This window comes from Mercenaria mercenaria, chromosome 15 (assembly GCF_021730395.1).
Source record: "Mercenaria mercenaria strain notata chromosome 15, MADL_Memer_1, whole genome shotgun sequence".
In the NCBI taxonomy this organism is placed as follows: domain Eukaryota; kingdom Metazoa; phylum Mollusca; class Bivalvia; order Venerida; family Veneridae; genus Mercenaria; species Mercenaria mercenaria.
In genome coordinates, this window is record NC_069375.1 from 50,412,772 (window position 1) to 50,436,713 (window position 23,942).

At 36.8% G+C, this 23,942-nt stretch overlaps 1 protein-coding gene and 1 non-coding gene across 2 annotated transcripts in view; both read left to right on the top strand.

The window, feature by feature from the left end:
* The window catches only part of LOC123554294 (E3 ubiquitin-protein ligase PPP1R11-like), a 49,876-nt gene extending 38,636 nt beyond the window's left edge, over positions 1-11,240 (top strand). Inside the window, exon 4 of the mRNA XM_045344344.2 lies at positions 10,960-11,240. Within this exon, the coding sequence (XP_045200279.2) occupies positions 10,960-11,018 (59 nt within the window). The 3' untranslated portion in view covers positions 11,019-11,240. The remainder of the gene's footprint in view (positions 1-10,959) is intronic.
* Positions 4,543-4,615, top strand: Trnas-uga (transfer RNA serine (anticodon UGA)). Its single transcript has one exon. It is a non-coding gene; the product is annotated as a tRNA-Ser (tRNA).
* Positions 11,241-23,942: the final 12,702 nt, after the last annotated feature.

The following is a 23,942-nucleotide window of genomic DNA, read 5'->3' on the forward strand; positions in this document are numbered from 1 at the left end:
GATTTGAATTTAATCAGACTTGCACAAAACTTGTGTCACCATAAGATCTTGGTTCCTTTCTTGAACCGGCCAGATCCCATAATGGGTTCCAGAGTTACGGTCCCTGATAGGGTCAAAATTAGCTATTTTGACCTTGTCTGCACAATAGCAGCTTCATTTATGATTTTATTTTAACCAAACTTGCACACAACTTGTATCACCATAAGATCTTGATTCTTTTTATGCCCCCGAAGGGAGGCATATAGTTTTTGAACCGTCTGTCCGTCTGTCGGTCTGTCAGTCTGTCAGTCTGTCCGCAATTTTCGTGTCCGGTCCATATCTTTGTCATCGATGGATGGATTTTCAAATAACTTGGCATGAATGTGTACCACAGTAAGACGACGTGATGCTGGGACCCAGGTCAGTAGCTCAAAGGTCAAGGTCACACTTAGATATTAAAGGATAGTGCATTGATGAGCGTGTCCGGTCCATATCTTTGTCATCGATGGATGGATTTTCAAATAACTTGTCATGAATGTGTACCACAGTAAGATGACATGTCGCGCGCAAAACCCAGGTCCGTATCTCAAAGGTCAAGGTCACACTTAGACATTAAAGGATAGTGCATTGATGGGCATGTCCGGTCCATATCTTTGTCATCGATGGATGGATTTTCAAATAACTTGGCATGAATGTGTACCACAGTAAGACGACGTGTCGCGCGCAAGACCCAGGTCCGTAGCTCAAAGGTCAAGGTCACACTTAGACATTAAAGGATAGTGCATTGATGGGCGTGTCCGGTCCATATCTCTGTCAACCATAGATGGATTTTCAAATAACTTGGCATGAATGTGTACCACAGTAAGACGACGTGTCGCGCGCAAGAACCAGGTCTGTAGCTCAAATGTCAAGGTCACACTTAGACGTTAAAGGTCATTTTTCATGATAGTGCATTGATGGGCGTGTCCGGTCCATATCTTTGTCATTCATGCATGGATTTTAAAATAACTACGCATGAATGTGTGGCACAGTAAGACGACGTGTTGCGCGCAAGACCCAGCTCCGTAGGTCAAAGGTCCTAAACTAACATCGGCCATAACTACTCATTCAAAGTGCCATCGGGGGCATATGTCATCCTATGGAGACAGCTCTTGTTTATACATCCAAAGGGACGTATTATGTTATCGCCTTGGTGTCTGTCCGTCTGTCTGTCTGTCTGTCAGTTGGTTAGCAATTTCCCTTCCGCTCTGTAACTCTTGAACCCCTTGAAGGATTTCAAAGAAACCTGACACAAATGTTCACCTCATCGAAACAATGTGCAGAGCACATGTTTCGGATAGCTCACTTCAAGGTCAAGGTCACACTTAGTGGTCAAAGGTCATATGACTTTGTTTTGTGTGTATATTGCTCTGCATTTGCGTTGCATTGCAGTGCTCTTGTTTTCATTTGGCAGATCCTTCTTTTGTTCACTTACAATAATTTTTTTTTGAATTACTTCCCTTTTATGTTACTATAAATAGCTTATTTAGTAACTTTTTTATTATTGGCCGTTGTGAAAAACCATGACCACTTTCATGTGGAACGACATGGATTGTACCTCCAAATATTAGGTGTATTTTGACATATCTTTACCTTTAAGAAAATTTCAACTATATTTTCACATGATTCTTTTGATTGATCTTGATTATGATTTTTTGACCTTCTTGTCCTTAAGTGCAACGATAACAGGACGATATAGGGCCATTATGGCCCTCTTGTATTTCTAGGTAAGAAAAAATCTTGCATAATTAGTAGCAATTACTGTAAAGATCAGCACTGAAAAGAAAAATATGTAAAGGTCAAATCATTTAATGCCCTGGGGGAAAGTGTGACATTTTATGGTGAGTTTGTCAACAAACAGGTGATTTTTAGCTCATCTGATTTTTAGCTCACCTGAGCACGAAGTGCTCAAAGGTGAGCTTTTGTGATCGCCCTGTGTCGGTCGTCGTCCGTCGTCAACAATTTGACTGTTAACACACTCTAGAGGTCACATTTTTGGTCCAATCTTAATGAAACTTTGTCAGAATGTTACCCTCAATAAAATCTTGGACGAGTTTGATATTGGGTCATCTGGGGTCAAAAACTAGGCCACCAGGTCAAATCAAAGGAAAAGCTTGTTAACACTCTAGAGGTCACAATTTTGGCCCAATCTTAATGAAACTTGGTTAGAATGTTACCCTCAATATAATCTTGAATGAGTTTGATATTGGGTCATCCGGGGTCAAAAACTAGGTCACTAGGTCAAATGAAAGGAAATGCTTTTTAACATTCTAGAAGACACAATTTTGGCCCAATCTTAATGAAACTTGGTCAGAATGTTACCCTCAATAAAATCTTGAATGAGTTTGATATTGGGTCATCCGGGGTCAAAAACTAGGTCACTAGGTCAAATGAAAGGAAATGCTTGTTAACATTCTAGAAGACACAATTTTGGCCCAATCTTAATGAAACTTGGTCATAATGTTACCCTCAATAAAATTGTGGACGAATTCGATATTGGGTCATCTGGGGTCAAAAACTAGGTCACCAGGTCAAATCAAAGGAAAGCTAGTTTACACTGTAGAGGCCACAGTTTTGACCATATCTTAATGAAATTTGGTCAAAATGCTTATCTTGATGATCTATAGCTCAAGTTAAAATCTGGGTTAGGTGGGGTCAAAAACTAGGTCACCAGATCAAATCAAAGGAAAAGCTTGTTAACACTCTAGAAGCCATATTTATGACTGTATCTTCATGAAACTTAGTCAGAATGTTAAACTTGATGATCTTTATATCAAGTTTGAATCTGGGTCATGTCGGGTCAAAAACTAGGTCACCGGGTCAAATCAAAGGAAAAGCTAGTTAACACTCCAGAGGCCACATTTATGACCATATCTTAATGAAACTTGGTCAGAATGTTAATCTTGATGATCTTTAGGTCAAGTTTAAATTTGGGTCAGGTGGGTCAAAAACTAGGTCACTAGGTCAAATTCAAAGGAAAAGCTTGTTAACACTCTAGAGGCCACATTTATGACTTTATCTTCATGAAACTTAGAATGTTAAACTTGATGATCTTTAGGTCAAGTTCGAATCTGGGTCATGTCTGGTCAAAAACTAGGTCATAGGGTCAAATCAAAGGAATAGCTAGTAAACACTTAAAAGGTCTCATTTATGACCATATCTTAATGAAACTTGATCAAAATGTTAATCTTGATGATCTTTAGGTCAATATGTCAGTTGAGCGATACAGGGCCTTCATGGCCCTCTTGTTTATTATTTTCCCGTATGACCATATCCTAATTGTTAATCTTGATGATCTTTAGGGCAATAGGTCAGGTGAGTGATACAGAGCCTTCACTTGTTTGAAAAAAAATGAGGAGTTATTGTCATCACTTGATCGGTGTCAGCGTTGCCTGGTTAAGTTTTATGTTTAGGTCAGCTTTTCTCCTAAACTATCAAAGCTATTGCTTTAAAACTTGCAACACTTGTTCACCATCATAAGCTGACCCTGTACTGCTTGAAACATAACTCCATCCTGCTTTTTGCAAGATTTATGGCCCCTTTTGAACATAGAAAAATATCAGATTTCTTGGTTAAGTTTTATGTTTAGGTCAACTTTTTCTCTTGAACTATCAAAGCTATTGCTTTGAAACTTGCAACACTTGTTCACCATCATAAGCTGACCCAGTACATCAAGAAACATAATTCCATCCTGCATTTTCAATAATTATTGCCCCTTTTGGACTTAGAAAATCATTTTCTTGGTTGAGTATTATGTTTAAGTCAACTTTTCTCATAAACTATCAAAGCTATTGCTTTAAAACTTGCAACAGTTTTTCACTATCATAAGCAGACGCTGTACATCAAGAAACATAACTCTATCCTGCTTTTTGCAAGAATGATGGCCCTTTTTAGACTTAGAAAATCATGGATAGGACAATATTTCTATTATGTATACAAAAAAATCAGATGAGCGTCAGCACCCGCATGGCGGTGCTCTTGTTTTAAAAATGTTAAAACCGAAAGAATTTCACAAGGTAAAATTTGTTGAAAAAGCTATTGCTGGAAAGAGAATGATCTCTGCTAACCGTATATATTCGTCAAAGTATTGGAAAAAGTATCTAGAAATATGGAAAAATCAAAGAAAACAATTTCAGAACTGTTAGATGCAAACAGATTGTTTCCCTTGTGTAAAGTGGGCTTAACGGTAGATGTCATTAAGATAAATGTTTTAAAGTTGGTGGGCATCCAGATGAAAGTAAGTAACAGGTCACTATAGAGGTCATAAAGATATATGTTTTAAAGCTGATGGATATCCAGATATGTAGAGGTCATTAAGATAAATGTTTTAAAGGTGATGGACATCCAGATGAAAGTAAGTAACAGCTCTCTGTAGGGGTCATAAAGTGACTAGCCTTGGAATCCTAGTGCTAGGGTGAAGCAATGGCTGGGTTAGTCATAAGAATCTGAGTTTGTCTTTGAAAAAGGGAGGGAGGAATGTAGCAGTGTGTATATAATGTAAATAATTAGTCTATGATAACGATTGTTTGATTAGCTCAGTTGGTAGAGCATCTGACTTGAAAGCAGAAGGTCGCACGTTCGAGTCCTGTATCGGGCTGCACATTTTTCTGCTCCTATTACATTGGTGCCGTGAGTGTGGTGACTAGCCTTGGAATTTGGACATCCAGATGAAAGTAAGTAACAGCTCTCTGTAGGGGTCATAAAGTGACTAGCCTTAAAATCCTAGTACTAGGGTGAAGCAATGGCTGGGTTAGTCAAAAGAATCTGAGTTTGTCTTTGAAAAAGGGAGGGAGGAATGTAGCAGTGTGCATATAATGTATATATTTGGTCTATGATAACGATTGTTTGATTAGCTCAGTTGGTAGAGCATCTGACTTGCAAGCAGAAGGTTGCAAGTTCGAGTCCTGTATCGGGCTGCACATTTTTCCACTCCTATTACAAAGATATATGTTTTAATGTTGATGGGCATCCAGATGAAAGTAAGTTTTTAAAGTTGATGGACATCCAGATGAAAGTAAGTTTTAAAGTTAAAGTTGATGGACATCCAGATGAAAGTAAGTTTTAAAGTTGATGGACATCCAGATGAAAGTAAGTTTTAAAGTTGATGGACATCCAGATGACAGTAAGTAACAACTCACTGAAGAGGTCATTAAAGATATATGTTTTAAAGCTGATGGACATCCAGATGAAAGTACGTAACAGCTCACTGTAGAGGTCTTTAACCCTTACCATGCCAACACAATTAATTCTGCCTTTGCAACCAGTGTAGATCATGATCAGTCTGCACATCCCTGCAGTCTGATCATGATCTGCACTGTTTGCCATTCTGTCAGAATCTGTTGGGTAAGCACCCCTATTAACAGTTGATAGTACTGTCCAAATTGAAATATGGACAAGTTCATTTAGAAATTAGCAGGGTAAGGGTTAAGATAAATGTTTTAAAGTTGATGGACATCCAGATGAAAGTAAGTAACAGCTCTCTATAGAGGTCATAAAAAAAATACCGTCATAGTACGAGTATAGGTCGCATTCATGTATAAGACGCAGTGTAAAATATATACAGATTTCTGAAAAAAATGCTTAAAACCGAGCTCTTAATTTTACAATTTATACAAAATTCATTAAGATGCCGGGTCCTGATACCGGCTTTTACCTATGTCCGAGTCATAGGTAGTTACTCCCCTTGAATTCTCTTCAATGTAAGGGTGTGCGGTGTAAACAGATATCCATCTTCTTAATTTTTTGAGCCAGGGAAAAATGTGGTCTTGTCCTATACCCATGTATAGCGCGCTGATCAGAATCTTGGTAAAAAAGGTGCGACCCATACACGTACGATGACGGTATGTTTTAAAGTTGATGGGCATCCAGATGAAAGTACGTAACAGCACACTGTAGAGGTCATAAAGATAAATGTTTTAAAGTTGATGGACATCCAGATGACAGTTAGTAAAAACAGCTCAATGTAGAGGTCATACAGGTAGTGTTTAAAACTGATTGGCACTCCAGTGAATGTTGCATTCAGATGAAGGTAAGTAACAGGTCACTGTTTAGGTCATAAAGATAAATTTTGCATTCAGATGAAGGTAAGTAACAGGTCACTGCTTAGGTCATAAAGATAAATGTTGCATTCAGATGAAGGTAAGTAACAGGTCACTGTTTAGGTCATAAAGATAAAATTAATGTTGCATTCAGACGAAGGTAAGTAACAGGTCACTGTTTAGGTCATAAAGATAAATGTTGCATTCAGACGAAGGTAAGTAACAGGTCACTGTTTAGGTCATAAAGATAAAATTAATGTTGCATTCAGACGAAGGTAAGTAACAGGTCACTGTTTAGGTCATAAAGATAAATGTTGCATTCAGACGAAGGTAAGTAACAGGTCACTGTTTAGGTCATAAAGATAAATGTTGCATTCAGATGAAGGTAAGTAACAGGTCACTGTTTAGGTCATAAAGATAAATGTTGCATTCAGACGAAGGTAAAGATAAATGTTGCAAAGATCGATGATAGGCATTCAGATGAAGGCTGTGCTGTGATTTTTATACGCCCAAAGGGACGTATTGTGTTATGACGCTGGTGTCCGTCTGTCCGTCTGTCTGACCGTTAGCAGTTCCGTGTCGCTCTGTAACTCTTGAACCCCTTGAAGGATTTCAAGGAAACTTAACACAAATTTATATATATATATAAATATTGCTCTGCATTGCAGCGCTCTTGTTTTTATTTGGCAGATGTCTTTATTGTTCACGTACAATAATTGTTTTTCAGCTCAAGGTGAGCTTTGTGATAGCCCTGTGTCCGTCGTCAGTCGTCGTCAACAATTTGACTGTTAACACTCTAGAGGTCACAATTTTGGCCTAACCTTAATGAAACTTGGTCAGAATGTTACCCTCAATAAAATCTTGGACGAGTTTGATATTGGGTTATCTGGGATAAAAAACTAGGTCACCAGGTCAAATCAAAGAAAAAGCTTGTTAACACTCTAGAGGTCACAATTTTGGCCCAATTTTAATGAAACTTGGTCAGAATGTTACTCTCAATAAAATCTTAGACGAATGCGATATTGGGTCATCTGGGGTCAAAAACTAGGTCACCAGGTCAAATCATAGGAAAAGCTTGTTAACACTGTAGAGGCCACTTTTATGACTATATCTTCATGAAACTTGGCCAGAATGTTAATCATGATGATCTTAAGGTCCAGTTTGAATCTGGGTCATGTAGGATCAAAAACTAGGTCACCAGGTCAAATCAAAGGAAAAGCTAGTTAACACTGTAGAGGCCACATTTATGACCGTATCTTAATGAAACTTGTTCAGAATGTTAATCTTGATGATATATAGGTCAAGTTCGAATCTGGCTCAGGTAGGATCAAAAACTAGGTCACTGTATCAAATCAAAGGAAAAGCTTGTTAATACTCAGAGGCCAAATTTATGACTCTATCTTCATGAAACTTAGTCAGAATGTTAATCTTGATGATCTTTAGGTCAAGTTCGAATCTGGGTCATGTTGGGTCAAAAACTAGGTCACCAGGTCAAATAAAAGGAAAAGCTAGCTAGTTAACACTTTGGAGGCCACATTTATGACCATATCTTAATGAAACTTGGTCAGAATGTTAATCTTGATGATCTTTTGGTCAATAGGTCAGGTGAGCGATACAGGGCCTTCATGGCCCTCTTGTTTGAATTACTTCCCTTTTATGTTACTATAAATAGCTTATTTTGAAACTTTTTAGCTCACCTGAGTCAAAGGTGAGCTTTTGTGAGCACCCTGTGTCCGTCGTCCATCCTTCCGTCCGTATCAACAGTTTGACTGTTAACACTCTAGAGGTCACATTTTTGGCCTAATCTTACTGAAACTTGGTCAGAATGTTACCCTCAATAAAATCTTGGACAAATTTGTTATTGGGTCATCTGGGGTCAAAAACTAGGTCACCAGGTCAATTGAAAGGGAAAGCTTATTAACACTCTAGAGGTCACAATTTTGGCCCAATCTTAATGAAACTTGGTCAGAATGTTACCCGTAATAAAATCTTGGACGAATCGTTATTGGGTCATCTGGGGTCAAAAACTAGGTCACCAGGTCAAATCAAAGGAAAAGCTTGTTAACACTCTAGAGGTCACATTTTTGGCCCAATCTTAATGAAACTTGGTCAGAATGTTACCCTTAATAAAATCTTGGACGAATTCGATATTGGGTCATCTGGGGTCAAAACTAGGTCACCAGGTCAAATCAAAGGAAAAGCTAGTTAACACTCTAGACGTCACAATTTTGACCCAATCTTAATGAAACTTGGTCAGAATGTTACCCTCAATAAAATCTTGGATGAGTTCCATATTGGGTCATCTGGGGTCAAAAACTAGGTCACCAGGTCAAATCAAAGGAAAAGCTTGTTAACACTCTAGAGGTCGCATTTTTGGCCCAATCTTAATGAAACTTGGTCAGAATGTTACCCTTAATAAAATCTTGGAAGAGTTCGATATTGGGTCATCTGGGATCAAAAACTCGGTCACCAGGTCAAATCAAAGGAAAAGCTTGTATGACTCTAACTTCATAAAACTTGGTCAGAATGTTAATATTGATAATCTTAAGGGTCCAGTTTGAATCTGAGTCATTTAGGATCAAAAAGTAGGTCACTAGGTCAAATTAAAGGAAAAGCTAGTTTACACTGTAGAGGCCACCGTTATGACCATATCTTAATGAAACTTGGTCAAAATGTTAATCTTGATGATCTATAGGTCAAGTTCAAATCTGGGTCAGTTTGGGTCAGAAACTAGGTCACTAGGTCAAATCAAAGGAAAAGCCTGTTTACACTCTAGAGGCCACATTTATGACTGTATCTTCATGAAACTTAGTCAGAATGTTAAACTTGATGATCTTTAAGTCAAGATTAAATCTGAGTCATGTCGGGTCAAAAACTAGGTCACTTGGTCAAATCAAAGGAAAAGCTAGTTAACACTTTAGAGGCCACATTTATGACCACATCTTAATGAAACTTGATCAAAATGTTAATCTTGATGATCTGAGCACAATGTGCTGAAGGTAAGCTGTTGTGGTTACCCTGTGTCTGTCATCTTCCATTGTTAGCTGTTCACAGTTTCAGTTTTAGCACACTAGATATCACATTTTTTGCCTAATCTTCATGAATCTTGTCATGATGTTTTCCTCTGCAAAATTGCTGATGAATTTAATCTGGGTCATCAGGTGTTAAAAACTAGGTCACTTGGTCAGTTCATAGAAAACACACTAGAGGCTACATTTTCATCTTTAACAGAATGTTTATCTTATGAAAGCAATGTCAGAATTTAAAACATGGTTATCTGGAATAAAAAAATAGGTCACTTAGTTAAACCAAAGAAACACTCTATAGGCAATATTTTCTACCTGATCTGTATGAAACTTGGCCAAATGTTTATCTTTATGAAATCCAGGTCAAGTTTAAAACTGGGTTTTCTTGAATCAAGAACTAGGTCACTTTGTTAAATCTGAGAAATATATTGTTTACTATCTATAGGTCATATTTCTAGTTTATTTATACAAAATCTGTTAGTGTTTGTCTTTATGAAATTTATGTGAAATTTGAAAATAGGTCATCAGGGCTCAAAATTAGGTCACTTGGTCAAATCATAGAAAAACGTAGATTGCAGTGTATAGGCCACTTTCTACATTTAGCAGGCAAAGTTTTGTATTAGATTCATATGAAACCTGGTCATTATGTTTGTCTGTATGAAATGTAGATCAAGATTAGAATTGGGTCATCTGTGATCAAAAACTAGGTCACTAGATCATATTGTGGAAAAATCTTGATTGCACTGTATAGGCCACTTTCTGTACTTAATCTATATGAAAACTGGTAAGAATGTTTGTCTTTATGAAATCTAGGTCAGGTTCCAAATTTGGCCATAAGGAACCAAAGTCTAGGGCACTAGGTGAAAGTACAGAAAAACCAAGCATACACACTCTATCTGTAGTGGCCACATTTTAAACTTGATCCATATAATATGAAGCCTGGTCAAAGTGTTTGTTTGTAAAAAAATCTAGATTTAGTTTGAAATTTGGTCATCTTAGGTAAAAACCAGGTAAAAATGGCCATTAGGTTAAATCAAAGAAAAACCTTGTTAACCTGATCTATATGAAACCTGGTCAGAAGTTTTGTCTACATGAAATCTGTGTCAAGTTCAAAGTGGGTCACCTAGGGTCAAAACTATGTCAATTCATGGAAAAACCTTTCTGATACTGCATAAGCTACCCTTCCTACCTGATCTTCATTAAAATTTATCACACTGTCTGAAAGATATATAGATACAAAACTGAAAAATTAGGTTAGAAATGAACAATAGGTCAAACCATAGGAAAAAAACATGCTTACATACAAGAGGTCACATGATGTTCTAGATCTCCTGTCAGAGAGTCTGGTGAAGTCTAGGTCAAATTGAATACTCTGTCACCTAGGGTCAAAAAGAGGTCATAGAAACACTTGGTTAACATGTTCTATCTGATTAACATTAAGCCAGGTCAGAATTTTTGTTTAAGGGAAATCTAGGTCATGTTGGAAACTAGGTCATCTGGGATAAGAACTAGGTCAGGTGAGTAATACTGGACCTTTATGACACTCTTGTTTGTAGAACTAGTATATTTCAATATGTGCCTGTGATTTCAAAAGAAAAAAGAAAAAAAAAAGCTAAATTTAGACATTCAGCACGTGAAGAACCAAAGATTTATATATAGCAGGCCATTCACAGAATTTATTGGACAATATTCAGAATAATTTTACTGTTGACTACCCATACTCATGTACATGTTGAAATCTCAACCCCTCTGTTATTCAGCACACATTCCCTCAGAATTTTCGTGTAGCCCCTTGGCTACGGACATGGGATATCTGAAATCCTGGGCTCTATTTGATTTTCCTCATTCATGACAATGTGATGTTTAATCTATTTCAGGGGGTGCTGCAGGAGGAGGGGGTGGAGGAATGGACCAAGCAGGACCAAGTGGATCGTGATATTAGTTACCCAGTCTTCAATATAATTGTACATGTGATATATTAGTATTGGGAAAAACTAGATAAACATTATTTTTTAACACTGACCACAAAGTTTTTAAAGAGTTGAAACAGAAGTTCTACAAACAAATCACTTGTTTTCATGGAAAGAATAACTTGTTGTTTACTGGTGTAATATGTTCGCTGTTTGCTTTTAATGTAAGATTAGAACACTTTCTTGAACATGTGTATCAGTGTAATTTAAATAATTTTTAGCTCACCTGTCACAAAGTGACAAGGTAAGCTATTGTGACCGCTTGATGTCCGTCGTCCGTCGTGCGTAGTGCGTCGTCCGTCAACAATTTCTAAAAAAAATCTTCTTGAAAACCACTGGGCAGAATTACACCAAACTTCACAGGAATGATCCTTGGGTGGCCCCTTTTCAAAATTGTTCAAAGAATTGAATTCCATGCAGAACTCTGGTTGCCATGGCAACCGAAAGAAAAAACTTTAAAATTCTTCTTCTCAAAAACCAGAAGCCATATAGCTTAGATATTTGGTGTGAAGTATTGCCTAGTTGGACCTCTACCAAATTTGTTCAAATCAAGACCCCAGGTGTCACTTGATATTACATAGGAAAATCTTAAAAAATCTTCTTCTCAAAAACCAGAAGGCCTAGAGCTTAGATATTTGACATGTAGCATTGCCTAGTGGACCTCTACTAAAGTTGTTCAAATCATGACCCCGGGGTCAAAATTGACTCCGCGCCAGGGGTCACTTGATTTTACATAGGAAAATCTTCAAAATTTTTCTAAAAATAAACCAGAAGTCCTAGAGCTTAGATATTTGACATGTAGCATTGCCTAATGGACCTCTACAAAATTTGTTCAAATCATGACCCCCCTGGTGAAAATTGACCCCGCCCCAGGGGTCACTTGATTTTACATAGGAAAATCTTCAAAAAATTTCTAAAAATAAACCAGAAGGCCTAGAGCTTAGATATTTGATATGTAGCATTGCCTAATGGACCTCTACAAAATTTGTTCAAATCATGACCCCCGGGGTCAAAATTGACCCCGCCCCAGGGGTCACTTGATTTTACATAGGAAAATCTTCAAAAATTTTCTAAAAATAAACCAGACGCCCTAGAGCTTAGGTATTTGACATGTAGCATTGCCTAATGGACCTCTACAAAAAAATTTCAAATTATGAGCCCCGGGGTCAAAATTGACCCCGCCCCAGGGGTCACTTGATTTTACATAGGAAAATCTTCAAAAATTTTCTAAAAATAAACCAGAAGGCCTAGAGCTTAGATATTTGATATGTAGCATTGCCTAATGGACCTCTACAAAATTTGTTCAAATCATGACCCCCGGGGTCAAAATTGACCCCGCCCCAGGGGTCACTTGATTTTACATAGGAAAATCTTCAAAAATTTTCTAAAAATAAACCAGAAGCCCTAGAGCTTAGGTATTTGACATGTAGCATTGCCTAATGGACCTCTACAAAAAATTTTCAAATTATGAGCCCCGGGGTCAAAATTGACCCCGCCCAAGGGGTCACTTGATTTTACATAGGAAAATCTTCAAAAATTTTCTAAAAATAAACCAGAAGGCCTAGATCTTAGATATTTGATATGTAACATTGCCTAATAGACTTCAACAAACTTTGTTCAAATCATGACCCCCGGGGTAAAATTGGCCCCGCCCCAGGGGTTACTTGATTGAACATCGGAAAATCTTCCAAAATATTTCTAAAAATCATCAGTTTGACATTTGAAACATGTATCTCATATAACTCAGGTGAGCGATCCAGGGTCATCTTGACCCTCTTGTTTTGTTTTCACCTTATACATCTTAACCCCAAATACAAACTACTTTGCACTTGGGGGCTGTATTGAAATTGATTTTTGTCTGTAAATCCTTTCTGGAAGCATATTTCGGAAATGGTTTAACAGATTTTCAAATAACTACAGACATGGTTCGCACAGGCCATGAAAAGTCCTTGAATTTGATGACTACTCCTTGAATTTGATGACTACTCCTTGAAAACTACTTGAATTTTGTAACAGTCAGAAACTACTTGAAAACTACTTGAATTTAGGAAAAAACATACAAAAGATGGCAAATAGTCCTTAAATTCGTCGGATGCAAAGTGAAAACGGACAAACATTATAAACGGACCAAAATAAACTAAAACACGACTGAAAAAAACTAACCGTTACCGCCATTAGGGCCTGCCACGGAGTTGGCGATAGTACAGTACGGTACTGTACTTTACGGGTTTTATGCTCTTTCAAGTAATTTTCACACTGTGTAATTTATCCGCGATGCATTGAAGGTCATTTTTGGTTATTTCATGTCTCAGCAACAGTGACATTGCGCCCATTTTAGTCCTTGAAAATGGAGGAAAACTACTTGAAAACTCCTTGAAAACTACTTGAATTTTTTTTGGGAAGGTCTGTATGAACCATGTACAGATAAATGTTCACCATCATAATTTGATGAAAATCCCATCTGTCTGATCCTAGTGACTAAGTCCAAGGTCAAGGTCACACTTGGGAGGTCAAATGTCACATAGCTTAACTTCCTATCAACGTCATACCTTGTAAACCACTGGAAGGATTTTCACGATTTTAGAATCAGTTGTTAACCCCATCAAGGTGACATGGCAAACAACAAATATATGGGCCGTTCTATGAGAAATCTTGTATTAGTGACAGGAGATAATTATTGCATAATAAATAGCTTGAAATACTGGAAATTCATTTTTTTTATTTTTTTTTCATGCAGAAACTAAAAGCTGTTTTTGTGTATTGTTCTCCATTTATCAAAGGCAAATCAAATTCTACCATATTTTACAAATACATGTTTTATGTGTTGCCATGTCAACCAAAATTCTAAAGTAGCCATGCACCATAAGAAAATAGAGATGTATAGATGAAAGGATCATGATGAAATCAAAAATACATGGTTAAGTTATTGTTCAGTAAAATCATTTTAAACTGTTTCTAAATATTCAAGTGTATGATGTTTAGTTAGTGATATGCATAATTTGTCACATAAATGACATGAAAAATACACACCATGCACGACAATGTCATACTGCTTTCATAACCTTGGTAACGTCACTTCTCTAAAAGTCTTCAATGACTTACTTAAAAGCATTGCAAGTCTTGAAATAGTAAGGTAATTTCTTTCAATTTTCGAATTTGAAAGGTAAAAATGATCTTCATGAATATTTTGTTATCTCAATTTTGACTTTTTGCCACTAATACATGTTTTGTCATGGAATGGCCCATATGTATATCCAAGGTGAAGGTCACACTTAAAGGTCAGAGTTCAAATAGTTTTTATTTAAATGGATTTTTGAATAACTACAGATAAATGTTTGCCACCGTAATACAACATGAATCGCCCAGGCCATTGTTAGCTTTCAAAAAAGAATGAGATATTAGAATAGGTTGATGGTCTGGCATCTGATGACGTCAGCCACAATTTACATAAACATCTTCCCTGAAACTACTGGTCAGAATTACACCACACTTGTGACTTGGCCCCTTTTAGGAATCACAAGAGCTAGAAATAGAATAAACCTTTAAACAACTTCCTATGAAACACATGATAGGCCTTCATTGAACTTGGTCGGTAGCATCTTTGTATAGTTCTCTCTCAATATAATCTGTAAAAAGATCAATTGGAAGCATAGAATGCAACCAAAAAAGAATAATAGACTCGGTTTGATTGAGCCCCATGTGTTTCTGGGACGATCTATGTATGAAAAGAATTGGAACCACTGCCTTACCCTTGCATGATCATAAGAGGTGACTAATAGGGTCCTAACACTTGGTTTTGCTGTAACTCTGTGATTCCAGCAGGTATGCAAATTTTGATTCCATACCTCCTGTTTTTTGATGTGAATGAGATGTGAAACCAAAATTCGTAGTCCTGTTTGGCGCCATATAACCTGTACTGTGTTGGTGTGCCATAAAACCCAAATAAATAAATAACGGTTTGATTGAGTCTGTTCATGAAAGGTAATGAAATGTGAAACACCTGTGATGCCCCCTAGAACCAGCTTAAGCAGAACTCTATTACACATCTATTGAATGGACTCCATGATCCCAAAGGACCAGAAAATATAACAACACTGAATCCAAGTTTGATGGTTCTGTTTGGTCCATTTTAAGGGTTGCAAGAGCTAAAAATGGAAAAAAACTTGAAATGTTTTCTTCTGATGAACCACTTGATTGATCTTCACCAAACTTTGTCTGAAGTATATTTGTAGTGACTTCTCTCACATTTATTCAAGAGGTTCCACTTGACAGCTTGTAGAAGCTGCCACAGCAAAAAATAGAAAAAAAACAACTTTTAATGAATGGTGCAATGGATCTTCATCAATCGTTGTCAGAAGCGAGGTCTAAGGGTCACAGATAAGTGAGGCCAATTTGGGCCTTTTGTTTGAATTTTAATCATTTTGTAGGTCTGTTTGTACAGATTAATTGTTTGAATTGTCAGTTACCCTACCGTCTCCTTTTTAAATGCCGGTCTCTAAAAGAGCGGGGCGTATTATGTAAACACCTGCAGCTGTGGCGGCGGCGGCAGGCAGTGTCCAAAGCATGTCTGCTCTCTAGGTCCAACAGTTTTCATTGGATCTTCACACTACAAACTTGCTGACAATATATCTTGCCCAAGTTCGATAACCAGCCAAATCGCCACAGACACTATTTGATTGTGGCCCTTGAATTACTTGAAAAACTGTGAATTTAGACTTGTCCGCACACTAAGTCAAACAGTTTTCATCCGATCTTCACCAAACTTGCTGACAATGTTTGTGGGCATAATGTCTCAGCCAAGAAAGATAACAACCCAAATCGCCCCAGGCACTCTTGGATTATGCCCCTTGAATTATGCCAAGTTCGATGAAGGGCATATTTTGTGACAGTCTGGCACTCTTGTTTATACTGTATAGGAATTTAGATAAATAAACATGGTATGTAACAGGTCAAAACTGGGGTGATTTATAATTTGATGGGAATAAACAGTCGGTACATCCTTCAGGTACTAAAGATTGTGTTCCACATTGAAACTTATCAAACCAACCAACCAACCATCCCTTTGTGACTGAATTCATTGCTGTTTCCAGATGTAAAGCATGGAACAAAGTTATACATATTATAACATAAGATATAGAAGATGTGTACTGTTTCTCCAATCAGATAATGATCTTCATTCCCTTCAGTTTAGTAGACTGCCTATAAAATCCCAAAGTCCTCTACTTCCGTCTTCCTGCAAAAAATCTTTATGTGAATGATTTCTATGTAAGATTTTATGGACAATTCTTACAAAAAGTCTCACTCAGTTCTAAACACCATGTCACTAATAATTTCTTATAGTGGAGCAGCTTAGTGAGAAAATCTAAGGAAATACTTCACTTGATGATACAAGTATGAAATTTACACTAAATGTTCATCATATGGCCCAGATTCAAAAATGATCGAGGGCCACCTAAAAATCATCCATTTTCAAGATGGCCTCCGAATTTCAAAATGGCTGCCAGAATTGAGGCATTTTTCATATAATCAGGATCTGTAAGTTTCTAAAATATCATATTTGTTAGGATATAACATGTTTTTCCCTATCAATTTATTCCCATAAGTTTTATTTCTATAGTTGCCTTTTCCAAATATCGACCCATTTAAGAAGGTCGCCATCTTTAAAATGACCGCCAGACTTTTAGATAACGTTCTTATCACGGCCAAGTTTGAGTTTTCTAATTTCAGTGCTATAACCATCGACTATTGATTAGATCCTGGTCCCAGATAAACCTGAAAGCATATTATTATGATATTGGCCTGAAATAAGCCTATATGGTTTATATGGACGTCTCTTCTTTTCAATCTCTTCTCTGTTCTATTCTTCATTTTTTGCTTTGTTTCACTGAGAAACAGTCTCAAAATCATGCCAATACTGAACCATTGCTTATCAGCTGAAACAAAATCTTTAATTAAATGATATGTGTAATGATTCTATAGAATGAACTACAAACACTACAAGGACACACTGATATAGTTCATAATGTCATGTAACTCAGCATGGGGTTCAGTGACAATTTCAATACGTGTATGTATAAAAAAATCAAAACAAGTCGTATCCCATACAGCAAAATGTTAAAATATATATTGAAGGCGGTAAAAAGATAGTCCCTTGGCCTTCAAATTATAATAGTACATACTTTGTATTAACAGATACCAAATTTGAATATATCATTGTAAGTTTAAGGATCTGTGCTTCTGTTTATGTTCTATTTCAAACTTGATAATGTCAAAAAGAGTTTAATAGAAGACCTCCTAAACTATGGAATAGCTTTCTTAGATGCGTTGAAAATAAAACTAAACTATTTAGTTTTCGTGCGGATAAAACAAGACGTATCACTAATGGTGATGAATATCCCCAGACATCTGCTTATTGTCAGAGGAACAGGGTTATTAAAAATATGATACATTGCTTTGTATATTGTACAGGGAGAAAATGTACAAAGACGCACAAAAATGGTTTGCAAAACTGTATAAGATCTCCAAACTTCACTGCTGTACCTTAAAAAGAAGAAAGTAGGTCAAGATCAAGGTCACTGAAAGTCAGTTTTGAAATGTTTGTTCAAAACTGTACAAGTGGTTCGAATTTTATGGCAATATCTTAAAAAAAAGAAGAAATTAAGTCAGTAGGTCAAGGTCATGGACAAGGACCATGTAATCTGCTTTTTAATCTTGTCTTTTGGCAGTTTCTGGGATATGCAGGCTCCATAACCACAAATCAGATCAAGCCTGCAATATTTTCTTTTATGTTGTGTTTGGAGACCTGTGGGTTTCCACTTTTGTATTCTATTATATCAACAAGAGTCATCAGCTAGTTATACTTAACATAAAAAGTATGTTAAAAAATCCAATGTAACTCTGTTCTTATTTGAAACACATAAAGGGCCACAACTTAGTCATTCAAATGGAACGTGTTTGCACATGCATAACTACACTTGGTACCAATGATAATAGTAATAACAAGGTGTGATAAAAGTCTGGCATACAATGACTGATAAGTAGCGCGGACAATTTTTTCCATATACATTTATAGAAAAAAATAATAAAGGGCTATAACTATGTGAAAAATAATTCAAATGGAACATGCTTTGCACATGTACAACTTGACTTGGTACCAATGATAATTGCAAGGTTTGATAAAAGTCTCGTGTATGATGACCGAGAAATAGCGCGGACAAAAGTTTTCCATATACAAATAAAGAAAGAAAAAATAAAGGGCCATAACTAAGTGAAAAATCACCCAAATGGAACCCGCTTCGCACATGCGCAACATGGCTTTATACTAATAATAATTACAAGGTTTGATCGAAAACTGACAAATAATTGCTGAGAAATAGCGCAGACAAATTCCATATACAGACGGACGGACTGGAATCCAGAATAGCCTCTAGATATCTCGGGGTATAATGATAACTGTCATAACAACAAAAGGTGCCGATATTGTTTGCAATTTATATATAAACAGAAATGCGCTTGCTCCATGTAATCACGAAGAAGCCGATAATCGTATATTTGTTCATGCAAGCATGCCTCATTGACAGGAAACCGAACAATTACAATTATTAGTTAGTTCTTGCTATGGCAGTGTATTGATGTTTTGTGGATTGCTTACTTGTTCCTCACTCAAAGGCATTGCCATTGTTTCTTGCTTTTACCCGTTGCGACACTGTTTCTGCATTTGTCGGCAAGGGCAAGAAATCTGCATGGCAGGAATGGAATGTTTGTGAAACAGCTACAGTTCATAGTATTTCATAGTCTCAGTGTTGCAAATTACATAATAACTGAGTAGGAAATGGATACATTAGAATTTTTTTAGTTATATTGTATGCTTGATCAAGCACGACATGCAAGGTGGATGAAGCTCGACTTGATTTGTTTGCCCGGAAACAAAGAGCATATAATGCGATTCCACCAACAAAAGGTGCTCTGAAACAACTCATCAAGCGAGCAATTTTTCAGGCAGGCCATGTCTGGGGTAATGCAGCTGTTACCATGCAGCAACTGCCACCTCCGTCAAACTGGGGATGGCTGAAGCAGAACAATGTGTGGATCCCTTATCGGATGGAGTTGTCGGTTATAGCTGAATGCTTCCAGGGCCTTCAAAAGTGTGTTTGCAAAAGGACTTTCCTGTACTGGAAATTGCAAGTGCCACCGCTTAGGTCTGTTATGCACAGCAATTTGATGTTGCAACTGTTAAGAAAATGGTTAAATGCAGCATATGCATATTTTTTTTTTGTTTCGGTTAGAACACGATTTCCGATGTGTATAGTTTCATGGGTATAGTAAATCAACAGATAGTTTTTTAAGGTTTGCATTATAAGAAAATGTTGCTATTGACTGTGCAAGCGATCACGCTGTCCTATTTCTTTATCCCCTCGTGGTTTATAAGACGCATTTTCTAACGATGTTAATTTATTGCACTGAATGTAATCTGAGTTTAATGTATATAAAACTAATATTGGTTGGTGTGCTTCAGATTTTACCATTGTTCGAAAACAAAACTGCAAGTTATAAAAACTTAAGTGTTGAGATGTCTAAATCCATGAGCTTAGTCAGACAAAATTGATTACAAATGAGAAGAATATGAATACTACAGATTGGTATTCTGTTCTAAACTGAAAAGAAAGTGTATAAATAAAACCAAGGAGCTGCGTTAAATAAACGCTTGATGCCCCCAGTGGCATCCTTGTCGATAGAATTTGCACCTAAGTCCAAAACGAGGTCAAGGTGAAACTGAGGTCAGGTGATGTTTGAAGATGAGGAATGGTCACAGTTTACATCTGTATTAGTATCAATTCATTCTTGTAAGGGGTATTGATGCTAGACGAAACGGTCCCATTTGGTTAACCAAGAGATGGCCCATATAAAGCAACCTTAGTCCAAAATGAGGTCAAGGTCAAGGTAAAACTGAGGTCAGGTGATATCTGAAGATGAGGAATGGTCACAGGTTACATCTTCATTAGTATCAAGTCATTCTAGTAAGGGGTATTGGTGCAAGACGAAATGGTCTCATTTGGTTAACCTCGTATGGACGGACGGACGAACGAACGAGCAAACGGACGGACGGACAGGACAATCACTATATGCCTCCTGCATCAGTAGATGCTGGGGGCATAAAAATGCTATCGTTTTAATGTATTACATGCTTGCCTCAAATAAAGTATTGAAAAGTAAATACAAAAAGGCGGCCATTTTGTTTTTGCGGCGGCCATCTTGAAAACGACATTATTTCAAGTGGCCCTTGATCTTATGTTAAAGCGCATGCCAGGTAGTTACTGTCCTGTAAATTTGATGCTTGTATCATCAACTGAAGTATTTTTGCAATATCCTGCTCCACTATTATGACTAATTTTACTTTTCTGTTTGTATAGGTCTTAACACAGTTTCAGATATACTGTTATCTCAGTGTTTTAAAAAAGTCCTCTAATAGCCAGTTATAATAAGTGGTAATTTTTGGCCAGGAATGAGTTTGTTACCTCATATTTTAAATCACCAACACCATTTATGTTTTCAGGGTTGACACATTCCACTATTGTTATACAGAGCTGATACTGTTTAAGACCTTCACTTAAAGATAGGAGACTGTGTCGGTGCGACGTTAAACCCAACAAAATAAATAAATAAAGATAGGAGACATGTTTTTAGCTCACCTGTCACAAAGTGACAAGGTGAGCTATTGTGACCGCTTGATGTCCGTCGTCCGTCGTCAGTAATGCGTTGTGCGTCAACAATTTGTAAAAGAATCTTCTTCTTGAAAACCACTGGGCAGAATTACACCAAATTTCACAGGAATGATCCTTGGGTGGCTCCCTTTCAAAATTTTTCAAAGAATTGAATTCCATGCAGAACTCTGGTTGCCATGGCAACTGAAAGGAAAAACTTTAAAAATCTTCTTCCCAAAAACCAGAAGCCCTAGAGCTTAGATATTTGGTGTGAAGCATTGCCTAGTGGACCTCTACCAAATTTGTTCAAATCATGACCCCGGGGTCAAAATTGACCCCGCCCAAGGGGTCACTTGATTTTACATAGGAAAATCTTAAAAAAAATCTTCTTCTCATAAACTAGAAACCCTAGAGCTTAGATATTTGACATGTAGCATTGCCTAGTGGACCTCTACTAAAGTTGTTCAAATCATGTCCCCGGGGTCAAAATTGACTCCGCGCCGGGGGTCACTTGATTTTACATAGGAAAATCTTCAAAATTTTTCTAAAAATAAACCAGAAGGCCTAGAGCTTAGATATTTCACATGTAGCATTGCCTGATGGACCTCTACAAAATTTGTTCAAATCACCCCAGGGATCACTTGATTTTACATAGGAAAATCTTAAAAAATCTTCTTCTCAAAAACCAGAAGCTCTAGAGCTTAGATATTTGACATGTGGTGGATCTCTACTAAAGTTGTTCAAATCATGACCCTGGGGTCAAAATTGACTCTACCCTAGGGGTCAATTGATTTTACATAGGAAAATGTTCAAAATATTTCTAAAAATAAACCAGAAGGCCTAGAGCTTAGATATTTCACATGTAGCATTGCCTAGTGGACCTCTACAATATTTGTTCAAATCATGACCCCCGGGTCAAAATTGATCCCACCCCAGGGGTCACTTGATTTTACATAAGAAAATCTTAAAAAAAATTCTTAAAATAAACCAGAAGGCCTAGATCTTAGATATTTGACATGTAGCATTGCCTAGTAGACTTCTACAAAATTTGTTCAGATTATGACCCCTGGGGTCAAATTGACCCCGCCCCATGGGGTTACTTGATTGTACATAGAAAAATCTTCAAAATTTTCTAAAAATAAACCAGAAGGCCTAGATCTTAGATATTTGACATGTAGCATTTCCTAGTGGACCTCTACAAAATTTGTTCAAATCTTGACCCCCCCAGGGTCAAATTGACACAGCCCCAGGGGTTACTTGATTGTACATAGGGAAATCTTCATAAATTTGCTAAATATAAACCAGAAGGCCTAGATCTTAGATATTTGATATGTAACATTGCCTAGTAGACTTCTACAAACTTTGTTCAAATCATGACCCCACCCCATTGGGTTACTTGATTGACAACGGAAAATCTTCTAAAAAATTTCTAAAAATCATCAGTTTGACATTTGAAACATGCAGCTCATATTACTCAGGTGAGCAATCCAGGGTCTTCATGACCCTCTTGTTTTTTTTTTCTTGGCTACATTTGTTTCTGTTTGTATAACTTGTTGAAAGCTACACTATTTGCATTCTTATGCTTGTATCAGTGATGTATGTTGTGAAGTATAAGCAACATCTTAATTGCCAAAACTGCAACCTTACAAATAGTAAAAGACAGAATATGCAGTATTATTTGTATACATGTTCAGCTGGACAATTCAGACCATATCTTAAAAGGTTAATTGATTTTATGGCTCATGACAGATTAACTTAAAATAAAGTAAAATTAAAGTTTTTATTTTCATATGACAAATTTTCCACATACTTAACCTTAATCAATCAGATTGTAAACAAGAATTTATTATTCAGGGCTTTAAAACTATTTTTTAGCTCACTTGAACTTTGTTCAGGATAAGCTGTTAGTTTTGGGTTAATACCTTTTTTTCAACAGTATTTCAGTTATGTAACTGTGGGGAACTGTTAATACAGGCAGTTTGTCCAGGTTCCAGTGTCCTTCATGCTGTGTCAACCTTTTTACTTAAGCATCTCCTCTGAAACTAATGGTCAGAATTACACCAAACTTGGTCAGTAGCATCCATGTATGGACTTCTCTCACATTGGTCAAAAGGTTTTTATTGACCTCTTTTGAGGGGCCACCAGAGCTACAAATAGAAAATGTTTTTAACAAATTCTTCTCATGAACTATCTGATTTGTCTTCACCAAACTTGGTCTTAGATTCCTTATTTGGTTCCCAAGTCAAACGATTCAGCATAGCCTTTTGTAAGGGCTGCCAGAGTTAAAATTAAAAAAAAACAAAACAAGAGCTCCGTCAAACGGGGCAGTATACGCCTGAAGGGTTATATCAGAGGATGGGACAAGAACAACAAACAAAGGAAAGAAATTCCAAAAAAAATTCTAAGTCCACAAAACAATCCTTACGAGGTACAGGTATGTCAAAATACACCTAAAAATTGGACGTACCATCCATGTTGTACCACAGAAAGGTGGTCTTGGTTTTTCCCTATGGCCAATTATTATTGGCATATATTACAATGTTAAAAGAAATCTTTTTATAAACCACCTGATGGATATTCACCAAAGTTGATATGAAGCATCCTTACATGATCCTCTCTTGAAGATTAAGTAGAAAAAAATTCTTATCATGAACTGTTAGATGGATCATTTCCAAACTTGGTCTGTAATATCCTATCATGTGCTTGTCTAAATTTTGTTCAAATTTTTCTGCTTTATCCTTTTCAGGGGACAAATGCTCTAATTGAGAACTCTTTTAACAACTTTATTTTAATAACTGCTTCATGGAGTTGGTCAGAAGCAAGGCTAAAAGGTCAAATTTGTCCTCCGGTGTGTGTGACATTGTCCTCATTTGAAAGAAATGCCATACAAATAAACTTTAAATTATTAAATGTAATTGCAGTTGGATATTAAGTGTTTTTGCATTTTCTTTCTTTCTAAACTATTTCTTCTCCTACTATTACAGCTGACAGCTCAGTGGAGTTCAATATGCTCTTTTCAGAAATTCAGAATGATGTCTCTTCCTTGTATAATGATGTTTTTAGCCGATCTATAACTTGATTTGTTACGAAATCCAGAATTTTTTAGCTGAAAGGAGGAAATTTTCACTTCTACATGGGTGTTTATGTGAGTGTTTTCTCCATGATCCATGTGTGACCTGTTCACATTTT